The sequence below is a fragment of the Prionailurus bengalensis genome, chromosome A1, assembly GCF_016509475.1.
Source record: "Prionailurus bengalensis isolate Pbe53 chromosome A1, Fcat_Pben_1.1_paternal_pri, whole genome shotgun sequence".
In the NCBI taxonomy this organism is placed as follows: domain Eukaryota; kingdom Metazoa; phylum Chordata; class Mammalia; order Carnivora; family Felidae; genus Prionailurus; species Prionailurus bengalensis.
Window position 1 is genome coordinate 100576009 of NC_057343.1, and position 23685 is coordinate 100599693.

Genomic DNA, 23685 nt, shown 5'->3' on the forward strand with positions numbered 1-23685 from the left:
CTCTGTGCTGATAGCTCAGAGCCTGGAGCCTGCTTCAGATTCTGGGTCTACTTCTCTCTCTGCCCCTCTCCCACTCACGCTCTGTCTCTCTCAAAAACAAATAAACATGAAAAATAAAAGACCATTAAAATTTTACATTTTCTATAAACTTTAAGTTGTGACCACCAACAACTCTCTGGCCACTTTCTTCCCTCCCTGTAGCAGCACTCAAATAATAGGGTATTCAGAGAGTTATGGAAGTTTACTCTTCATAGATCTTCAGTCAAGAAAACACCCATGTCTTTCACCAGTTTATGAGCAGTACTCTAATTGAAGAGAATGTTCCAAACCAGTCACGGAGATCTAATCTATCCCTAGTATTTTATATAGATTAGATGTCCATTATATTGATCTTAGAAAATTTCAGGCAGCCTTGAACTCTACGTGTTAGTAAGCCTCTGATGCTATGTAATTAATCTGAGGAACTTTGTATTTCTTCAAATTAGCAAATACCATAGCACCTCAAAGCAATACTGAATTCTAGTAAGGACTGATGAAACTTTCTTAAACTGAAGGTAAGAAAAACTAGGCAAGGCCCCCACAGAAAAGCCAGGGGACTCCTTCTCCATATCTAACATCCTGAGCACACGACTCAAATTTGTGTCTTCATAGGATGACAAATTATGACAGGTTATAGACAATGTTGTTGGCGCAACAAGTGCCAAAGTTCTCTTGTGATACCTCTCCTGTATCCATGGCTTCGAGCACTGTGCTATTCTCTGTCTCATCAGTGAGATAATAGAGAAGGCCACAAATAGCCTTGGAGGAAAGCAATGATTAAATACAGAATATTGTGACTGTTCCATTTTATTTCATGTTATATCAAGAAATTAATCAGCTATTTAGCTGTTTCTTTCAAGACTGCTTCCTCTGACCTTTTCATAGCTCATGCAGGGCACTGAGAGAGAAGAATAAGAATTCATCGCAGATTCTTCCACACTCTTGCAGTATATCAGGTGTCACAGCGAAAGCTGATTAGCCTGGTTAGGAAAATGTTTTTTCAAAGGAGTGGAAGTGCTCACACTCTGCATGGTGCTTTTCTTTCTCATTAAGCCTGACATTTCAGTGCTTTGTTACAAATCAAAAACCCATGACTGCACTAGACTGTCAGTATGAAATTTTGCCTGCTGCACAGAACACAGTACATGGAAAGAAACGAGAGGGAAGCAAGAGAAAGAGTTCCTGATACATACTTTGTAGCTATGGTCACTTGATGACCCTTACCAAGCGGCAGCAGTAGCTGAGCCAGTTTACAGACAGCCATGGACAGCTATTAGAATACTGACTACCAGAGAAGCCTACACAATTGACAAATCAGAGGGGACTTCGACTGGAAATCCAAGCACATTTGCTTTGTCTACTCTTCATCCCAAATTAGCCTGCCTTTTCCATAGGCAAAGGTTTTGTCGGAATTCCTTGATTTATATTTTGAACTCGATCTCAGTTAAGCATCTGCCTCACTTTTACAAGTGGGAATCTAACCAGAGAGTACTAGCAGCAACAGAGAAACAGAGCAACAGGCTATCAGGGGTGGGATGACTGTTGTATCCAGCTCAACTATCATTATGATCTAAGGCTTGGGTTTTCTCTGTAAGTTGAGAGGTTGCAAGTATATGCATAAGTCATTATGACCTCTTCATACTATATATACTCTTTGTTTTACTGATAGAAGTTTAAAATTCATGTGCATTTTTTTTTTGTAAAAAGAACAGTTGTTGCCCTATTTAGGAACTGCACCAGAAATGGAAATTCTACTCTGAAAAAAAGACTGAGATCACTTGTGGAAATTAGCATAATCAATTTGTCACCATCAGTATATTTACATACATAATAAATTTCCCTTAAGTATCCTGATATACATTTATATATATATATATATATATATATATATATATATATATGTATAATACTATAACTGTTGATTTCTATAATTAAAACACAATTTTCTCATGTACAATACACATTTATCTGTAGCTTAAGCCCCTGGTAGAACATACTAGGAAATATATTTCTACTTTATTTACTTATTTACCTTTAGAAATAATGGGCACGGATTGAGTGAAGCAAGTTATGAGGGAGAGCCAGAAAAATCCTGTTCTGAATATAAACAGCATATCCAACTATATGCAGTAAATAGCTACACAATATTAATTTTAGATAGATATACAAAGATGGCGTGATAGATACAATTTCTAATCGTTTTACAATTAATGGATTTAACGGGGCGCCTGGGTGGCGCAGTCGGTTAAGCGTCCGACTTCAGCCAGGTCACGATCTCGCGGTCTGTGAGTTCGAGCCCCGCGTCGGGCTCTGGGCTGATGGCTCAGAGCCTGGAGCCTGTTTCCGATTCTGTGTCTCCCTCTCTCTCTGCCCCGTTCATGCTCTGTCTCTCTCTGTCCCAAAAATAAACGTTGAAAAAAAAAATTAAAAAAAAACAATTAATGGATTTAATCTCATTTTTTATAATTTCTATTTCTATATATTTCCCCTTTCACCTCGATGTAAGTAGGCCTGGAATTTAGGAACCAAATATACGCTAACAAATATAAGACATTCCTATCACTTTTTAAACATAATTTGGTTCTAAAAAATACCAATAACATGTAACATTAAAAAATGCAAATGCTATGTAGAATATTTGCATTATCTAATTCATGTTGTCTTTAGTAAGAAAGCATTTGAAATTATATCTACTAAAATAAAAGAGTAACAAATTAATAAGCTAATATTATTAGTTAAGGAATTAATAAACACGGTGTCTTGGTTATCTATTGCCACATAACAAAATTAGTGGATGAAAACCACAAGCCTCCCAATTTCTGTGGATGAGGACCTGCAGTTGCAGCTATGCTTGGTGCCTCTGGTCAGGGTCTTCTGTCAAATTACAGCCAAGTTGTTTCCTAGGGCCATGTTCTTACCACAAGACTGGACTGGGAGGGTGCCCTTCCAAGGTTGTTCCCGTGGCTGTTGGCAGAACTCAGAACACGTGCCATCTGTGTGCATCTGTCCCTCCCCACAGGTCTGCCTCACCACTCACCACATAGCAATGTGCCTCTGCACAGAGTAAATGACCCAAGAGAGAACAAGAGAGAACATCCAAGATGGAAGCCATAGCATATTCTCACCTGATCTTGGAAATAACATCCCATATTGTTTATCACAATTGTTTATTGTTTTATTCATTAGAAAGTCAGTAAGTCCAGCTCACACTCAACGGAAGGGGACTATACAAGAGTGTGGATACGACAAGGTAGGGATCATCCAGGTAAAAGCAGAGGCTGCCTTTCACATATTGTGTTGAAACTCTCTTGGAAAATATCCCTTTAGGTCTCAGTTCTGTTTAATCAGCAGCCATTACTCATTTGTAATAATTTATTCAAATATTCTATATCAATATGATATCTGGCTAATTTGGTTCTTTGAACCTCCTGGACTGAAGGCTCCAATAAGCACATTTAAATATAATTTAGTCCTCCAAAAAGAATGTTATGTCTTCTGATATGGCCCATTTTAGACCCTGTAGGAAACCAATTTAAACTTTTTACACTATTTATAATTGCCTTCAAATGTAATTTCTTTTTTTAAATTTATATTTTAGTTAATTAATATACAGTGCAATGTTGGTCTTAGAAGTAGAATTCAGTGATTCATCAATTACATACAACACCCAGTGCTAATCACAACTGCCCTTCTTAATACCCATCAAATGTAATTTCTAATTATCAAATAATTGTTAAATGCCATTAGATTGTTTGGAAATGAGATTATGAAATCCTCTGGTAAAGTATTAGTAAACTCCAGTTTGAATCATAAATCAAATCTGATGAAGAATAACTTCTGCTTCAGTTTGGCAAGAATATTTTTCTGGTTCAGCAGAAGGGGATTAAATTATGGACAGAAACAGACAAAAAATATAAAAGACTTGGAAAGCTTGATTCATTCCAGATCTACCATTGCCTCAGTTTTTTTTTTAATAAAAAAGGGAAAAACAAGAGCATCAATCAAAAATAGGTATAGCATCCATACCTGCCTTCATATAGCTATCATTCAATTCATTATTTGTCAAGGTAAAAAATGTTATTCAAATCTTGCTCCAAATTACTTATATTATTTTTATATAAGCATTATCAAGGATTAAATTTCAATTCCAATAATGAGTCACCACTTCTGTCCCTTCACCGTTTACTCAAGGATATTTTTTTATACATTCTGTATGAGGCTGTTACATTTTTGGCTCTCTTTCTTGAGACAGAAGTAAGGATATCAGATTATCAGAATCAGATTGGATCCTTATTGCTTATTACCTTTTTTTAACTAAGAAAGGGTCAGGCCAATCCTGTGACCCATTCATATTCTAGAGGATGTCATGGTGAAGAACTAAATCCTTTCAGAGCATCCGTCTCCCTGACCTGGATCTTGCCCATGGTTGGCCCTAAATCGAAACATTTGGATGTGACAAAAGACAGATGCTAATGATCATGCATATCTGCAAAAATCACACCTCATAGTACAATAGTCTTCTCAAGGCTTTCAGAATACCCTCCATCAATGTGATTCATCACTTTCAAGAATGCCATTTTAAAATATTTCTGGCAATCACATAAGGCACGTGCCGAGAATGACATGAATTAGATCATTTTAAATACATAGAGGTAACTTTATTTCCCTAACTGCCTCCATTATGTAAGTAGAAGATATTACTCCCAATTTAGAGGTTATTCATTAATGACAATGCAAGTTCACATAAGAAATGCCCACAGAAATACACACACACACACACACACACACACACACACACACACACAAATACACACACACACAAATACACACACACATACACACATGGTATATTCAGGCTCTCACATACTATGAATAATGAAACAACTTGCCATCTAAAATGATGCTAAAATATAGTTTTACCAAAGCATAAAGGGCACTTGTATGAATATATATGCATCAAACTGCTAAGATGTACAAGCTAAGCAATTTTAAAAGGGAATTGAGTACTAAGAACTAGTTTTCATTTAAAAACTCAAGTTCCACAGGCCAAAGGAAAAAAATCTGAGTACCAACAAAGTGACATAAACCTCTATTTTAATTCCTACTAGGGAATAATTCTTTTAACTATTATTTTAATCCATAAGCCTTGCATTTCATTTTAATATGGCTGTCATTTTCTCTGCATATGCTTTCTCAATGTGAAAACAAAGTCTTATTCAAGATCTTTACAAATACAGAAGATATTAGCTTGCCCTGTCATTTAGAAGGCCTACGTTTTGAGAAAGAGTATTATACTGAAAAGATGCCCTTGTGATTTAGCAGTTCTTTATCAGCTCCCCACAAAATAACAACTTTCACATATGGGAAATTATGTGAAATATATGGGAAATTCCACATATGGAAATCATATATTACCCAAAGATAAAACTATCCAGTGAACTTTCTGTTGGACTACCTACTCCCTGTTTTTCTCCATCTTGCCCTTTTGTGTGTCTTGCCTTAACAATATGACTCAGCCATTATTCCCCTTTGACATAAAATAGCACTTAGTGATTTTTCTTATCATAACCAAACTCAGAAAAATGCATACATCAGAAAGTTTTCGAGATACTCTAACATCTTATTTCTATGAAGGTCCTTACATGGCTTTGATGTGTCCATGTTTCAATCATTATCTGTTTCAGTCTCCACAGAGCTCTTGGGAAGGTAAGAGCTTTATGGTAAAAAGGACTACTAGCTGTTTTAGTCAGCTTGGTCTGCCATAACAAAAATGTCAAAGACTGGGTGGTGTAAACAACAGAAATTTATTTTCTCATAGTTCTGGAGAGCAGAAGTCTAAGATCAAGGTACTAGCATGGCTGGCTTCTAATGAGAACTCTCTCCTTGGCTTACAGATGGCCATCTGCTATCTGTGTCCTCACATGCCTTTTCTTCTGTGCAGCACACTCCTGGTGTTTCTCATTGAAACACCAACACTTTAAGACATAATTTACCTAATTAACCCCTGAAAAGGCCTATCGTCAAATATAGTCACATTGGGAGTTAGGACTTCAACATATGGATTTGGGGGTGGGGGGAAACAATTGAGTCCATAACACTTGCCAGTACGCTGGGATATTAAATGATGTCTTTAGGGTCCCACAGGAAACTCTATGGTTCATCCAGGGGTCATTCAGCTCTAGAAGGTCTGTGACATTCCATTTGCTAGTCCCATCACAGATTATGAGCTTCCTCTGGATTTGTGTCTCAGTATATAGAACAAGTATTTATGGAGTTGTGTCTGCAGTATTGGAGCAGCCAATGGCAACTCTAAAGGAAACTCTTCTAAACTTTCCTTTACATATTAGGAAATAAAGCAAACCATTTATCAATGACTCACAGTGGATCCAGGTGACTGTCTTATAAAGGTGCCATTCTCATGACCTAAATCTCTGTCCTTTTCAGATAGTATTGATCATGACTTAGAGCCATCTGAGAGAATCAATCCTTCTTCATTAATTTATTCATTCATTCATCCATCAACTATTTATTGTTTGAACGTGCTGGTCAATACCCAACACACTGGGATTCAGCTATAAGGAAGACAAGGTCCCAACTCATAGTTGAGAACTGAACTTGAACTTTTAAAATGTGGACCTTTGGACCTAAGTTTGGAGGAAATAATCACTATCCTGGTTTCAATATCATAAAAAAGTGGATCAAAATTAAAATGCTTTCAGGTCGGGACCGCTGCTAGGCCACACAATGCTTTTGTGCAAGTTAAAAAATGGCAACTTCTCTATGCCCAGATTGGCACATGAACAACACCAGTGTACAGCGAGCATCCTTTTCTTCAGTGGACACAGGCTAAGCACGATGCACAGGCAGGACTGTAGCCACCTACAGACTCTTCGGTTGTATCCATTTGTCCAAAGAACACAAACTGCACCATTATAAGTGGCAGTTGTCTCGCAGATGGTGGCATTCAGAATATATTGGGGAGCAACACAGGCCACCAGCAAACATTCCAATTGAACACCACCTCATACACCAAACAGTTAACCTGAGAAGATTAAGTAAGGTCTAGGAGATTTCAAGGCCAATCCAGAGATTCAAGGAGGCTAGTCAGTAGAATCCCAGATCCAAAAAAATGTGAATATATAAATTCCACAACAATGAAATTCCAGAGATCTTTGTGACTGATTTTATCCCCAGGAACTCTTTGATCTTCTAGAGAAAGCAAGAAAGGTAGACTACCTTCATGTCATGCTTGTTCTAGCCATCTATTTTCTGAATTATATTACAAATCAACTATGAATAGGGACCTAAGCTGTGAATGCCATGTACCTTATAAGTACTTATGAAATGCAAAGCAACACAATCCTATTTTCAACAGAAGTAAAAAAAAAAAAAAAGGAAAGAAAGAAAGAGAGATTGAAAAAAATCGGTTATGTAGGAATGACTAATTTCTAGTTACAGAAATGATTATTGGGTGAAGAGGAACAGTCTCAAGTGTCCTGCATACACTATCCTAAAATATCTTCATATTTCATTTATTTTAGTTAGTGTTTTTCCAGTAGGCATGCATGAATGCATACCATCAATTCAGTGACTGAGAAGTTTGATAACACCATTTTTCTATATCATGAAGATAAATACACAACTTAGCTTTAGGCTTATAATTAAATGAACCACAAAACTCTGATTTATTAAAACTCTTTGCAGATTTTTGGACAGAAATTTATTCATGTTCAAAGGTAACAATAAATTATTATAAACGTTTCTGAACTGAAATTTGTGTTTTTCTGGCCTACAGAAAAGATGTAAGTAAACCCTTTATTCCCTTAATTATATTATAAGTCATACTTAGGTAGACCAAATTAATAATAAGATTGATAGAAGACATTGTTGGCATATATGCTGATAAAATGTAAACAGCATTTTTATTTTTTCTTTGTAAAAAATTTTATTACTGAAATCTAGCTGATAAACAATGTTGTATGAGTTTCAGGTGTACAACATAGTGATATGTGGTTTAATATCAAAATGAGTGCAATGCCTATGACCACACAACAGTCCTAGATTCTAGGGCTATCATCTAGAATCTATATTCTAGATGATCACAAACTGTCATTTCTCCTTTCCTCAAGCACATGTGCTTTTAATTTTTATCAAACCTATTCTATCTTAATTCTGTACTAATATTTCCTAACCTATATTGCCATCTCCATTTGTCCCATGAGGTTTGAAAATTGTTATTTCTTGGGGTGCCTGGTCGCTCAGTTGGTTAAGTATCTGACTCTTGATTTCAGCTCAGGTCATGATCTCATGGTTTGTGGGATGGAGCCCCACATAGGTCTCTGTGCTGATAGCGTGGAGCCTGCTTGGGATTCATTCTCTCTCTCTCTCTCTCTCTCTCTCTCTCTTTCTCTCTCTCCCCTTCCACCACTTGTGCACTCTCTCTCTCTCTCAAAATAAATAAATAAACTTAAAAAAAAGAAATTGTTAGTTCTTATCACTCCCACATTTCTCCCACTGTGCCACTGCACTAGCCACTTCAACAGATGATGACTAGGCTATAGTCATTTCCCTGGTTTAGAGTCTTCTTTATGTACATTTCTTGTCCTCTCTGATTATCCGGCCTCTTCAAAAGTCTCCTTTTATACTTTTTAATTAAAGAAATACTGTAAAAGAAATTAAGTAAAATCAGCCATAATCACGTTACTTTAAAATGTATAAAAAGTTAATGTATAAAAAACTAAATCCACATCTTCCTCTTTCCCAACCTATCCAATTGCAAAGGTCAGAAGTTATGGTTAATAGCTCAGTGCCCACCTCTTCCGACATTTTTCTATTTTTATACAGATGTCTTTCTCTCTCTCTTTCATATGTTTGCGCACGCACGTGTGTGTGTGTGTGTGTGTGTGTGTGTGTGTGTGTGTGTAAACACTTAAATGTACACTGTTTTATTCCCTCCAAATATGGGAATGTGCGCACACACACACATTGCCTTTTCCACTGAAAATATCTTATGGATATCTCTCTACATTATAAAGAGAACTACTTTATTTTACTAAAGGGCTGTATGATATCCCATTGTATGACTCCCCTGTAATTTGTCAAAGACAGTTTAGATACAGCTTTTTATTTTTATGTGTAACACTGCAATGAAATTAACATACATCTCTATGTACTCTTTAAGCACTATATTTTTTTCCATGTAATTAATTTCTCAAAGTGAGATGGTGAGATCAAAAGGTTATTCTTTGATGAGATTCTTGAGAATAGGATCCATTTGTAGAATCCCACAGGATTTATATAACACTCCAGGATACAGTGGTCACTAACTGGTGTTAGCAGACTCTAGTTAATTGAGTGGTTGACTATTCTAAAAATAGAACTGACCTTTGTAAATACCTGAACAAATACAAGTGATTGACCCTTTCACTTTTTCCTACAGAATAGATTCTACACAGCCATCCAAAGCATCAGTTGAGGAGGTTATGGTGATAGTCAAGTCTTTATTCACAAGAAATTTTTTTTATTGTGTGACTTTGATGCAAATGAAAGCCAACCCACCATTGTCATTGAGAAAGCATTAGCATCTCTCGGTTTTGCTTCTTTCTTTCTTTCTTTCTTTCTTTCTTTCTTTCTTTCTTTCTTTCTTTCTTTTATTTATTTTAGAAAGAGAGAAAAAGAGAGTTTAAGCAGGGGAGAGGGGCAGAGGGAGAGAGAGAGAGAGAGAGAGAGAGAGAGAGAGAGAGAATCTCAAGCAGGCTCCATGCGCAGGGTTCAGTATGGGGCACCAAGTAGGCCTGACCCAGGCCCCATGTGGGGATCAATCCCATGATCCTGGAATCATGACATGAGCCAAAATCAAGAGTCAGATGCTCAACCCACTGAGCCATCCAGGTGCCCCAGTTTTACTGTATTCTAATATACTAATCATTACTGGGAAAATACACCATGTATTAGGTTGGTGTAGTATACTTTAAAGACCACTGTCCAAAGGCTGGCCTGTTGCTATCAAAATTTGTAACTGTGTCAATACTCTCTAAAAAATTTTTTTCAACGTTTATTTATTTTTGGGACAGAGAGAGACAGAGCATGAACGGGGGAGGGGCAGAGAGAGAGGGAGACACAGAATCGGAAACAGGCTCCAGGCTCTGAGCCATCAGCCCAGAGCCTGACGCGGGCTCGAACTCATGGACCGCGAGATTGTGACCTGGCTGAAGTCGGGCACTTAACCGACTGTGCCACCCAGGTGCCCCTCTGTGTCAATACTCTATAGCATACAGCTTCTGCATTTGTAAAATAAGATAAATAAAATAGACAAACTCCATGTTCCTTTCTGGTTCTAAATTCTCTACTATAATCCCTGCCAATAAAGACAGCAGTGCCATATTATTTAACTTTCAAAATATTCCTCCCACTTTGATTGAAAATGGAATTATTAGAAACATTTTTCCTAGATCCGCTGAAATTGTATAAAACTGGAGAAATGTGTTCATATAGCTTCGAATTTGCCAACAAAGTGGACATACTGATTCCTACTGTACAATGTTTTCGTGAAAATTCAGTGATCAAATACTCTTAGAATACTTTGTATAGTGCTTAGTATATATGAGTACTCAGTGGCTACTACTTTTTTTTTCATTATGATCACTGGAGAAGGTTTAGAGCTTGTGTTTAAATGCTATATCATTATATCCTGTTTTAAATCATGAAATTGCTTAAAATAGCAGAATTAAGTAATCATTATCAAAAATTTTTTACACAAATTGTGGAGTGTCTTAGCTTCTTTAATAAAGAATAATTGCAAACATATTTACTCCTGAAATAATATTGAAAGAGCTAAAATATAAAACATAACAAGCAGAAGAGATTACCAAGAACATACTCAATGATCTTCAATCACCATCAGTTGATCCAAGTCCAGCCCATGAACTGAAAGAACCCTCTGTTATGTAACTTGAGTAATGATGGCAAACCACATCCTTGGTGGAAGCAGCATCCCAGGGTTCTAGCACTGAAAATAGCTACTTCTAGCATATATAAAGGCAGCATATGTATACTTTATACTTTATGCACTTTATTATTTCATAAAAGTTTAGGCTACAATGTATAATAGCAAGAAAGGACATATGCAATCATTAAATCCTTTAGAGCTAGAAAGAAGGCTCCAAACCTTGACCTTATTCAAGTCAATTCTGTCCTAATGTGCATTACACATACTATCCGTACTCCAAACAAACACCAACAAAGTTTTGCCTACATCCTCTCTGCTCCAAATTCAACTCCATCCTCCCACCTTTGGAGGTGTTGTTGTTGTTGTTGCTGTTGTTGTTGTTGTTGTTGTTGTTGTTGTTGTTGTTTTCTGCACAGAATCCTTATCCCAAACATCTTTTAAGACCACAGTCAAGCTGACCTTCTGTGCAAGGCACACCATAATCCTCCTGTACTTGGTTTGAGGTCGGATTCAACCTTCTATGATTCAGTGTGGCTCTACCTCTTGATTTCGAATCCACAGAGGCCCTAAAATCCAGGTGTCTTTTACTTTTTCATAGTATGAGGGGCTTCTTATTCATCCGGCATCAGCTGCTCAAAACATATATTTAGAATTTACTTGAATCGAATCAAATTGAATTGAACAGGATGGTTGATTCAACTGTTAAGAACATAAGGCTCAAAATTAATATACGTTTACTGGGTTCCACTAGTAGCAGAGATAGAAAAAATAAGCCATTAAATGCACTGCAGCTAAACCATTAAACCAACTACAGTTCCCCTCATCTTTGTTGCTTAAGTGTTATTTAGAACCAGCAAAGTTTGGGGACGTGAAGGAATTTTACTCCCTAATTAGCTTTATTAACAGTGCTCCTTGGGTGCAATGGATCAGGTGCCAACTAAATGCTAGATACACAAGGGTGAAAAAAGATGGACAAGAATTTTTCAGTTTAGTGGGGTAATAGGCTAAGTAAATAATTAGAATTCCATCTCCACACCAGGGTAAGTAGAGGAGTGTGGGACTCCTTGAAGGCCTCTAAGAACCATCTAAGATATGATGAGAACAGTGGAAGTGAGTGAGCTGACAAAGATACAAAAGGAGGGGGTCCTAGACACAGCTACATGGCTGTGGAAAAGCAGGTGCACTGGGGTGGGGTGTCAAAAGATAAATCCATGTTAATTTGCTCATTCTTTGTAGCAACCACCAAAGGGCCTTCATGAATGAACTAAACATTCATACCCACAAGCCTGGCACCATGCCACTCAGGATTAAAATAGAAACCACGGTTTATTGGCACAGTAGTATCAAGCATCCTGTTAAGATCCCCATAAATTGGGTAGGAGAGATGCCCTGGCTAAAAAGCCTCATGTCCACAAGAACAAATACCTTTTGTAACAATGCCACAGCTTCCAAAAATCCCAGTAAAGGTATGCTCAGAGACAAAATTCATCATACTCAGAGAAGATTAATGTTAACTTGCCAATCAGGGATAATTTTCCCACCAGCAAGATGGCCTGGATGTGTACTCCACATCTGAGCAGAGGCAGACAGTTAACCAGTCGTCATCATCTCTTGCGGAAGGGGAAAGGGTTTGACAAGCATCTGCCCACACTGTCCTGTGGTTAGTTCTGAGTGGAGCAGTGCTCCAGGTAGTGGACACAGCATGTAGAAGCCTATGGGAAAGGAACAAATAGTACCTTCTGGTGCCTAAAGCAAAGTTCATAAAAAGACTGAAGCATACTGGGAGCTGAGAGAGAGTAAGAAGCGCTGGAAATGGCAAGGAAAAGTCACAGAAGCCCGGGAGAATATATTTTACAGGGCTGTGGATTAATGTGGGACTACTTGAAGGTTCAACGCAAGTGGATAATTTAATCATATTTGCTTTTTAGATAGCTGTCTGGGGCTATTCTATGCACAGGAGATTAGAAGAGCACAAAACGGTCTGATGTCTATGTCTGCCTCTACATACCCACCCTGCAACTTTCCTGGCCCTGTTCTCTCCCCAGGGGTCAGTCTGAATGCACTACAGCAATGAGTTCCCTAGCTTCTGACTTTCTGTTAGGGTCAACCTATGCAGAGCCCTAGCAAGAGACCCAAAGGAAGACAGAGAATGAGGTCACATAATCATTCCCCTGGATTCTTCCCTTCAAGGTTCCTTCCCTGAGATTGGCCTTGTCCTTCCACCAGGCGTCATTGCTCCTTTTCAGGTTGCTCTCAGAACAGTTCACTGTCACCTGGGTTCTGATAGCCAGCCACTCCTCTTGAGATCAGCTCCAGGAGTACTGAACTAACTAGAACTATTTTTATTTTGAAGTGTTCTATCTATTTTCTCCTAGGTCCTGGTCTGATCACAATAAGACGTTAGGTTAGGCAACCAGTTAGGAGTTGTTGGGATCCTGCCCAAGATCCCCTTGGAAACCTTTCACCATGTGTGTGCCTCCTGCCCTGACCCAACCTTCTGTGTGCTCCTTCTAACAAGAGACCCTGTAACACTGGTAGGAAGATGATGGTCAGGACCGGAACTGCTTTTCCAGGACATGCAGACAAGCAGAGAACTTGAGTGTGTACATCTCCCTAGGGCAGGCCTCATAGGCTGTGACTGGCTGGTGCAGGGCTATAAAAGCCCAGCTCCTTGTCCCAGCTCCATTTCTGAGGCATGCCTATCCTCCAGGGGATCCAGAGGTCCCCTGTGGGATCAGTTCAAGTTATCCCATATTCAGGGCCCAGTGAAAATGGTAGCCCATCTTGATGAAAATGCAGGGGAAAGTGCTATTAAAGGCACTAAATAATAAAACGTTTTACTCTCCTCTGTGGTCTCTCTTGACTTGTCATGGCATTTTGACCTTCTATTTAATGTCATTTTAAGAAAGAAAAATGCTTAACATCTTACACTGTAAGCCTCAGTTTCACTGTTCACGTTTAGATTTTAGATTGTGCAATGCCTGCTTTAAGTATAAATATAAGAGCAATTTATTGATATAAAAAGTCACTGAAATTACACAATTCATATTTTGTGGCTTGTACATGCATAGGTATTTCATTGTTACCAGAACAGGGGAAATGCTACACAAAAGTAACTGAATTGTTTTTATTTCGTTTTTTGAATGGCACACGTTCTGTTAACACTCCATCTTTAGCTTACTGATAAAGGAAGGACCAAAAGGAAAATGAACTATGGGTTACTTTACTTCCTAGATTCCATCCGTGTCACCATTTTTAGCATAAATGACTTGCTGAGACAGTGAAGTCTGACACTAGCAAGAAAAGATCTGGTAAGTTTCCTTAGTCCTTCCTGTTTGTTCCTTGGAATGTCAGGGACTTCTTTCTGCATTCCCCGCACATTCTGCTTCAAAAGCAAAGGGCAGCTTGAAAAGCAAATGGGCACCCCAGCTTCCTTGGTCACAGATTCAACACCTCTACCTCCAACTTGCTTTCAGTGATGCTTATCTCCCACTCCTTATGGCTCCACCAAAATTCAACATTCAGGGAGCATTGTAAGCGCTATCTGTGAACAGGGACGCAAGGGATGAGAAACACACAAATTACATGTGTCTGCTCACCTGTGCACTCCATTGTGCTCCCCCCCCCCAACACACACACACACCACAACCAACTGCTCTTAAAAGATACAGGTTCAAAAATCAGATTCTTAATGACTTTCAAGACCGCGGCGGCAGCAAAGCATTAAACCAAGCCCAGGGCTTGACTCAGTTCAGGACGCTACCCGTTTGTGCAGGCCTTTGAAGCTAGCCTTTTCTGTTCTCAATTTTGCTGAATCACACCCTTTTGTTGTTTCCCCCTTTACACTTCTTCTACTTCCTTACTGGTTTCTCCTGGCGGCATTTCCTTGATAAATCACTTGCAAATGAGACATTTGCTGGAAGTTTGCTTAGGAAACCAACCTAAAAAAGGTTTTATTGGAAATGTTCCTAAGAGGCAAATCTAAGATGAGTTTCAGGAACTGGATCACTGGCTGGACAAGTAACAACACGCACCCCACAGCTACGTCCCGCAATACTGGTGGTGAGTGGAGGGTGATAGTTCCTGGGGTGTTCCAGCATTGCAGTTACTAAGATTTCCACTTATAGAACTGGGACAGACACAGATGGAAGGAGATGCCCTTGTGTGTGCAGTCTCTCTCTTGGGTCAGGGCTGTGGTGGAAATGTGGAATTGACTGGGTTTGACTGAGCACCGCTGATGCGTAAAAAAGAGAAAATGACAGGGGCACATCGGTGGCTCATTCAGTTAAATGTTGGACCCTTGATTATGGCTCAGGTCATGATCTCACAGTTCCTGGGTTCGAGCCCTGTGTTAGGCTCTATGGGGATAGTGTGGAGCCTGCTTGAGATTGTCTCTCTGCCCCTCCCCCACTCATGTGAGTGCCCTCACTTGCTCTCTTTGTCTCTCTGTCTCTCTCTCTCTCTCTCAAGATAAATAAGGTTTAAAAAAGAGAGAGAGAGAAAGAGAGAGAATGGCAGACTCGGCTGAGTTAATTACCAGAGTAATGAAGTGAATATCAGAAATGCTCCATGGCAGCGTATAAAGAGGTTCTCCTCTCCAGAGCAGGAGTCAGCAAACTCTTTGGGCCAAGTTTGATCCACTACTATCTTTGTAAATAAAGTTTAACTAGAACACGACTACACTTATTCATTACATGTACTCTATGACTGCTTATAGTACACCATAATAGCAGAGTTGAATAGATACCAAAGAGACCTTATGCCCCACCAAGCCTAAAATATTGCTCTGGCTCAGTACAGAAAAAGTTTGCAAGTCCCTGACCTGGAGTCTGAGAGCAGCCTGAGCTGCTTGTCACATGACTTCCTCCTTGTCTGTCTCTGTCTAAATTTTTGTCTCCTTGGAAGAACCCCAATCACTGAAATAGGATACACCTTAATCCAGTATGATCTCACTTTAACTTGGTTACATCTGCAAGGACCCTATTTCTGAATAAGGCCTATTCACAGATTCTGGGTGGACAAGAATTTTACTGGGATACTATTCACCTAGTATACCACGATATCAACAATTAGGTCCAAATCTCAGCATGGCGCAACTAGGGAAATGCTGGCTCTGCTAAGGGATGGAAGGATTATACTTAGAAGCCCAGGAGCTAAGATGTTCACACAGTTCTAGGAGTATAATGGTCTGAGGTATCCCAGACACCTCCTGAAGATAAAGTAGGAGTTACTGTACCTTGTGCCTCTGACCACAGAGGAAAAAAATTAACAAATGAAATGAATTAAAACAGAGTTTGCTAGACCTCTTCTAGTTTTAGAGGCAGCTTGCACTGTAGTTCTGACTCATTTATCGAGTGACCTGGGAGATTTCCCAGTTTTGAATAGATCTGAGAGTGAGGCAAGAACGTGTTCTGCAGCTGAGTACAACCACTCCCTTTAGAATTTTCAGAGATTTCCTTGTGATAATACACCGAATCACAATACATTTTCCTTTTCCTAAGACAAAATCCTCTACTGTTCTCTGTTCAAAACCCTCAGATATTCCATTAACAGCAAGAACATAATCCAGAATCCAGAATCCATATTCCAGTGATCAGTGGACTTCTCTCCACCCTAGATTTGTCACATTTTGGACTTCTAACAGCAAGCAATTTTGAAAGGGCCAGTATCAGTAATAAAGATGAAGAATTGCTTGTGTGATTAACCATGTTTGAACATTAAAGAAAGAATGAAAAGAAAGAGAAAGAGACAAAGAAGAGAAAAGGAGAAAATATGTCTTCACTACAAGTATGTACAAGTATAAAGGAGTAGACTTACTTTTCATTTTTCCTTTTCCTCATTATTTATGACTCTGCTCCCATCTATTAACATAAAACGATAGAGTGATGTTTAAATATTTTCCAAGATAGGTAAATTCTATTTTTTTTACATTTATTTAATTTTGATAGACATAGAGAGACAGAACACAACTGGGGGAGGGGCAGAGAGAAGGAGACACAGAATCCGAAGCGGGCTCCAGGCTCTGAGCTGTCAGCACAGAGCCCGATGCGGGGCTCGAACTCACAAACTGCGAGATCATGATCTGAGCCAAAGTCGGACGCTTAACAGACTGAACCACCAGGTGCTCCCCAAGGTAGGTAAATTCTAAAAAAATATTTAGTATTTAAAATCAAATGCTTTGAAGAAAATACCAAAACACGATTCAGTGAATTACAATCCACTTTCATATAGTTCCTAAATCTCCAAGTGGCAAAGCATTTTCACATATAATACAAATACTTTACCCAATACATCTATAAAGAAGAAAATAGAAGATATTGTTATTCCTTTAAAGGCTGAAATCAGCAAAGTACAGAGCTTTTCTAATAACTTAAAGTGAAGCCATCTCTCAATATACTTGACAAACACATGCTAGGCAAGCTGATATGCCATAGGAAATAAAAATCCCTATCCCCATTCTTCTGGGGGATAGAAGCATTGTGCCAAGACTAAAAATTTAAAACTGAGTAGGATGGGTAGCCAGAGGGCAGGAGTGGGGGGCAAAATGGGTGAAGGAGAGTGGGAGGCATAGGCTACCAATTATGGAATGAGTAAGTCATGGGAATGAAAAGTACATCACAGGGAATACAGTAATTGTATTGTAATATTGTAATGGCGTTGTATGGTAACAGAGGGTAGCTACACTTGTGATCATAGCACAATTTATAGACTTATGGAATGCTGTGCACCTGAAACTAACATAACATTATGTGTCAACTACAATAAAAAAAATGAGGAGGATGAGAAGCTGTGCCCTTAAGGACACACACACACACACACACACACACACACACACATCAACATACATACAAGCATGCACATGTGCATGCCCATATACAACCATATGATATGATATACTCTAAGCATAAACAGTCTTCAACAACAACAAAGTAGTGATTAATTCCAAATGAAGTTATCTGAGACCTTAGAGAGAAAGTAACATATTTGATGGGACCTAAAAAGATGAGATGGATTTCATGAGGAAGTAAAAGAGGAGAAGACAGCAAGGTGGGGAAGTAGAGGCAACACCAGAGAATCTCGAAAGCTTAGACAGGTGTTCGAGGAGGAGAAGAAGTCATTAAAATGGAGGAAGAAATGACTCGTGAGGAATGGTGGGCCATGATCTAGGTGTGTACTTTTGGTAGAAGACCATTAATTTTACTATGAATACTAGAAATCAAAATGTCCCTCAGATAAGAATCCTTGCATTTTCAAAGTCTAGCAAAATACATGACAAACTTTGTAAGGGAACAAGAAACGTTTTTGACAAGTTAACACAAGACGTTTAAGTGTGTATTGTGTTTTATGGCCTTGTTTTGTATTACATTTCATGTACTGCATTTATTTTATATCTATGCTTTTTATTACTTTGGGGATAAGCATTTATATGAAGAGCATCATTTCTACTAAAACACTGGTAGCAGCAGTTGGCATTTAACACCACTCTAAAGGATCATTTTCAGAACCTCTCTTTAGGGAACTACATTTTAGGAGAAACAAAACTTTGAAGAAAATACAAGCAAAGATGGATATAGGAAAGCAAAAGTTAGTGGGAAATTTCTTGGTGAATATCAGTCAGATTCTGCCAGCAGAGTTTAAGTGCAGCTAGATCTTAGGTGTCCACCTTTATTTATCGTACACTTTAAGAAGTTCATCTGAGACCGAGGAGCTTCCTACGAAACTACACATTTGATGTGTCCAGATTATAAAAGAATTTCTACCTCACTATTCCTACACGATAACAATATAATGCGGATAAGCATACTTTACAAACTGTATAAGTTTTTCCATATGTAATAATAATAATTACTGCTTACTGAATAATTGAAAATGAATGATTTTGAATAATTAAATAGACACTATGCAACAAGAACTGTTAAAGAATATTTTGAGTGCTTATTCTGTGATAAGCACTGTGATAAGTACCCTGCATAATTATTTTATTGATTCCTTTCAGTAACCCAAAGGAAATAAGTAGGATCTTGGATTTATAACTGAGGAAATTGACCTAGAAAGGTAAAGTGATTTGCCCAAGGAAATACAGGAAAGTAATACAGAGATGGTAACATACAGATAACAGAAAGAAGACCTGAATATAAGCAGCACTAATATCAAGGATCCAGATATTAACCATAAGACATCAAACAATCCTAAGAAATGGCTTAACATGTAAAATGGGCAAAAGCTTTGAATATACACTTCACCAAAGATATATATATGGTTAGCAAAGAAGTATGACCAAATATACTCAGCATCATCAATTAAAATGGGAATTCAGATTAAAGATACAATGTCATACCAGTATACATCTACTAGAATGGCTAAATTTTAAGTTTTAAGTTTAAAGTGAAATAAATGACAATACCAAGGGTTGCAAGGATATGAAGGAACTTGAACTCTCACATAGTGCTGATGGCCATATAAAAGGGCAAAACCACTTGGAAAAACAATTGGAAGTTCCTTAAAAAGTTAAACCTACACTTACCATATGATCTACCCATTACAAGCAAAATATTCACCCAAGAGAAATAAGCTCATAAAACTACACAAAGACTTGTATGGGAATGTTCACAATAGCTTTACTTGAACAGCCAAAAGCTGTAAACAAGCAGAATATTCATGAGATGGTGACAGAATAAACAGATTGTGGTATCTCTACACAATGGAATACGATTCAACCGTAAAAACTATTAATACACATGACAATATGGATGGATCTCAAAACCACTGTGCTGAGTGATAGAAACCAGGCAGAAAGGTATATACACAGGTTCTATTTATATGAAATTCTGTAAAGTGCAAACTAACCTACATAGTGAGGAAAAGCAGACCCGTGGATGGCTGGGATGAGGTGGGGCAGAGAGGCAGGAGGGAGTGATTACATAACAAGTTGGGGTACCTGTCAGGCTCAGTGGCAGAACATGCGACTCTTGATCTAGTGGTCATTCAAGCCCCACGTTGGGGGTGGAGTTGACTTAAATAAACAAATAAAAACAAAAATAAAAAATAAAAAAAATACATATAAACAAACCTGAGAGAACTTTGGGAGTTGATGAATATGTTCATTACCTTGACTCTGATGATGGTTTCACAGACATACCTATGTCAAACCCTATCAACTTGTGCACTTGAAGTATCTGCAGTTTATTTTAGGTCAATCCTATCTCTTTAAAACTGTTAAAAATGTATATGTTGGTTGTTTTGTTTCTATGATTTTTTAATGTTCCTCTTTTTTTTAATGTTTATTTAGTATTTAGAGAGAGGGAGAGAGATAATGAGTAGGGGAGGAACAGAGAGAGAGGCAGACACAGAATCTGAAGCAGGCTCCAGGCTCTGAGCTGTCAGCACAGAGCCTGATGCAGGGCTGGAACTCACAAATCATGAGATCATGATCTGAGCCAAAGTCCAAAGCTTAATGGACTGAGCCACCCAGGCACTCCTAATGTTCTTCTTTTAATCTGTGAGAATTACTATCAACATTTTAACGACGGTTTTTTTTCTGGGAGAGAAAGATTAGGAATTTTCTGAATTTTCTTCTGTGAGTTAATACTCATTTTCTCAATACACTACAACAATTACAGATATTCTTTTAAAACCAAATACCAGTTTAAATGTAATTTTTTTAAATAGTTACAAACAGACAGGGAGGCAAAACATTAGAAATTCTTAAATACAGAGAACAAACTGAGGGTTGATTGGGGGGGTGAGGAGAGGCGAAAATGGGTGGTGGGCATTGAGGAGGGCACTTGTTGGGATGGACTCTGGCTGTTATATATAAGTGATGAATCATGGGAATCTACTCCTGAAGCCAAAAGCACACTGTATGCACTGTATGTTAGCTAACTTGACAATAAATTATATTTAAAGAAATAAATAAATTGAATTTTTAATTGTCCTTTTTATTTTTAATTTAGTATTTTTTATTTTAGTTGAGACACAATGTTACATCAGTTTCAGATGTACAACATAGTGATTCAACTTCTCTACAGCTTTGCTATGCTCACCACAAGTGTATGTATCTGCATTAACAAAAGACAGGAAAATAACATCAAGTTTAGAGCTAGTTTATTTATTCCTCCTACTTTTCTACAGTATCCTATTTTTCTTTGCAGTAAAGATAAATTTTACATTTAAAAACAAAATGTCTTTTTATTCTTTTTTAAGTTTTTATTGTTTTTTATTTATTACTTTTAATGTTTATTTATTTTTGAGAGAGAGAGCTGAGCAGGGGAGGGGCAGAGACAGACGGAGACGCAGAATCTGAAGCAGGCTCCAGGCTCCTAGCTGTCAGCACAGAGCCTGATCTGTCTGGGGCTGGAACCCACAAACCGTGAGCTCCTGACCTGAGCCTAAGTCCCACGCTTAACCCACTGAGCTACCCAGACGCCCCCAAAATAAAATGTCTTTTTAAAAGAAGGCACTGTCTTCTTACAGGCCCTTGGAAATGTGCCTATATACTACTCTGGCAATTATTTCCATACCTACATTTGTTAAAATAACCAGAAAGTCAATTTATAAAGACCCAATTTGTCTGTGGACCCCCGCGCCCAGATAAACGTGTAGTGAGTTTTGTTTTCCTCTATGTCGCTGCCCTGCCTCCCCCAGGCCTTGGTCTTTCCACAGAAAGAGGTCACAAAGGGAGGGCAAGTACACTGGGCTTGTGCTTTCTTTTGCTAGTCCTAGTGCCTGCTTTTCTTTCTTTCTTTCTTTCTTTCTTTCTTTCTTTCTTTTTTAACAGCACTTTTAACTTAGATGAAATAAGTTACAAACGCCCAAGGGCAGAAATGGGGCAATGTTTCGTTAAATGGAGTTGTCAGGATTATCCGTCTGCGCCCAACAGCGACAGGCGCGCGCGCCCCCGCCGCCCTCCGCCTGGAACTCGGCGCCTCTCGAAGCGAAGGCGTGTGTGCGTGTGTGACGCAGTCGCCATCGCTTAGGGCTGCGTTCTGATGCAGAAGCCCGTGAAGTCCCTGGTGCCCGACCGCGCGGTGAGCCGCCCGGGCCTCAGTTTCCCGGCTTCTAAAGAAGGGGAACCATGCCGCCCTGTTTCTTGTTCCTCTCTAAGCAGATCAGCAGTTCGCTGGTGTCCCTGCGCAGCGTGCGCCGAGGCTTCGCGCTCCGACCGCTCGGGGTCTCCTGGCGCCCCTCGGGTCCCCAGCCCGCCGCCCCCAGCCGCCCGCTGGCCGCAGCCACCTCCTCCCGGGACCCTGCCGGGCCCACCTCCGCCCCCTCCCGAGTGCGGCAGAACTTCCACCCCGACTCCGAGGCCGCCATCAACCGCCAGATCAACCTGGAGCTCTACGCGTCCTATGTGTACTTGTCTATGGCCTATTACTTCTCCCGAGATGACGTGGCCCTGAACAACTTCGCCAGATATTTCCTTCGTCAGTCTCGGGAGGAGACCCAGCATGCCGAGAAGCTGATGAGGCTGCAGAACCAGCGGGGAGGCCGGATCTGCCTGCAGGACATCAAGAAACCTGACCTGGACGACTGGGAGAGCGGGCTGAATGCCATGGAGTGTGCGCTGCTCTTGGAAAAGAATGTGAACCAGTCGTTGCTCGAATTGCACACTCTGGCCTCAGACAAAGGTGACCCCCATTTGTGCGACTTCCTGGAAACTCACTATTTGAATGAACAGGTGAAATCGATCAAAGAACTAGGTGACCACGTGCAAAACCTGGTTAAGATGGGGGCCCCAGCTTCTGGCCTGGCAGAGTACCTCTTTGACAAGCACACCCTTGGAAATGAAAACGATCACAACTAAGCCACAGGCTGCCTTCCTTGCTGCCCATGGTGTGCCAAGACCCAGAGTCAGCTGACTCCTGCTTTCTTGCCCTTAAAATGCACCTCCACCTTTATATCCTGTTAAACTGTCCCAATCAAGTGACTTGTGGAGAAAATGTATTTAGCCTCCAGTTAACAAGGGCTTTTTTTTTCTTCCTGTCCAACATCAAGATAGTTTTTCTAGCCTGTAAAGTAGCCCAGGATACTATGGTATAAAAAAAGACTGGGAAACAGCTACTGAAAAGTAGATACAAACTTTCTCCAGTTACCAAATATTATTCCAGACCATGAGCCTTCACTAAAATTCTGTGATTTTCTACTGAACAAGTGCCTGTTATTTTCAAGACTTTATGCTAAAGGCTAAAATTGGGAAGATGTGTAAGATAAATATACAAACAACTATAACAAGTTGAAGAATATATATAGTACTATAAAGTACTGTGAAAACCATACATGAAAAATTCTGTGACAACGTTTACCCTTTCCCGGTATTTTCCAAGAAAAAAATAATGTCTGGAGATGATCTGTTTCTAAAGGATTTTGTGATCAAATTCAAGGAAAGCTACACAAAGTGTCGATACTAGCCTTAGGAAGTTATGACACATATGAACATTTTAAGGGCTCTGGGAAGTCTGAGAATTAAAAACATCTTGGATTATTTTTGTTTAGCTCAGTCTTTTCCCAAACCTATCCAATCTCTGCTAATTTGTAGGTGTTTTAATTTTTTTAATGTTTATTTATTTTTAGAGAGAGAGAGCGAGATAGAGTGAGAACAGCAGAGGGGCAGAGGGAGAGGGAGACCCAGAATCCGAAGCTGACTCTAGGCTCTGAGCTGTCAGCACAGAGCCCCACACCAGATTCGAACCCATGAACCA

The 23685-nt window shown here is 39.2% G+C and overlaps 1 protein-coding gene across 1 annotated transcript; it reads left to right on the plus strand.

Moving 5' to 3' along the window:
* Window positions 1-21703: 21703 nt before the first annotated feature.
* FTMT (ferritin mitochondrial) lies at window positions 21704-23468 on the plus strand. Its single transcript, XM_043561789.1, has one exon. It carries the CDS (start codon window positions 22062-22064, stop codon window positions 22788-22790), a length of 729 nt encoding a protein of 242 aa, XP_043417724.1. The 5' UTR covers window positions 21704-22061; the 3' UTR covers window positions 22791-23468.
* Window positions 23469-23685: the final 217 nt, after the last annotated feature.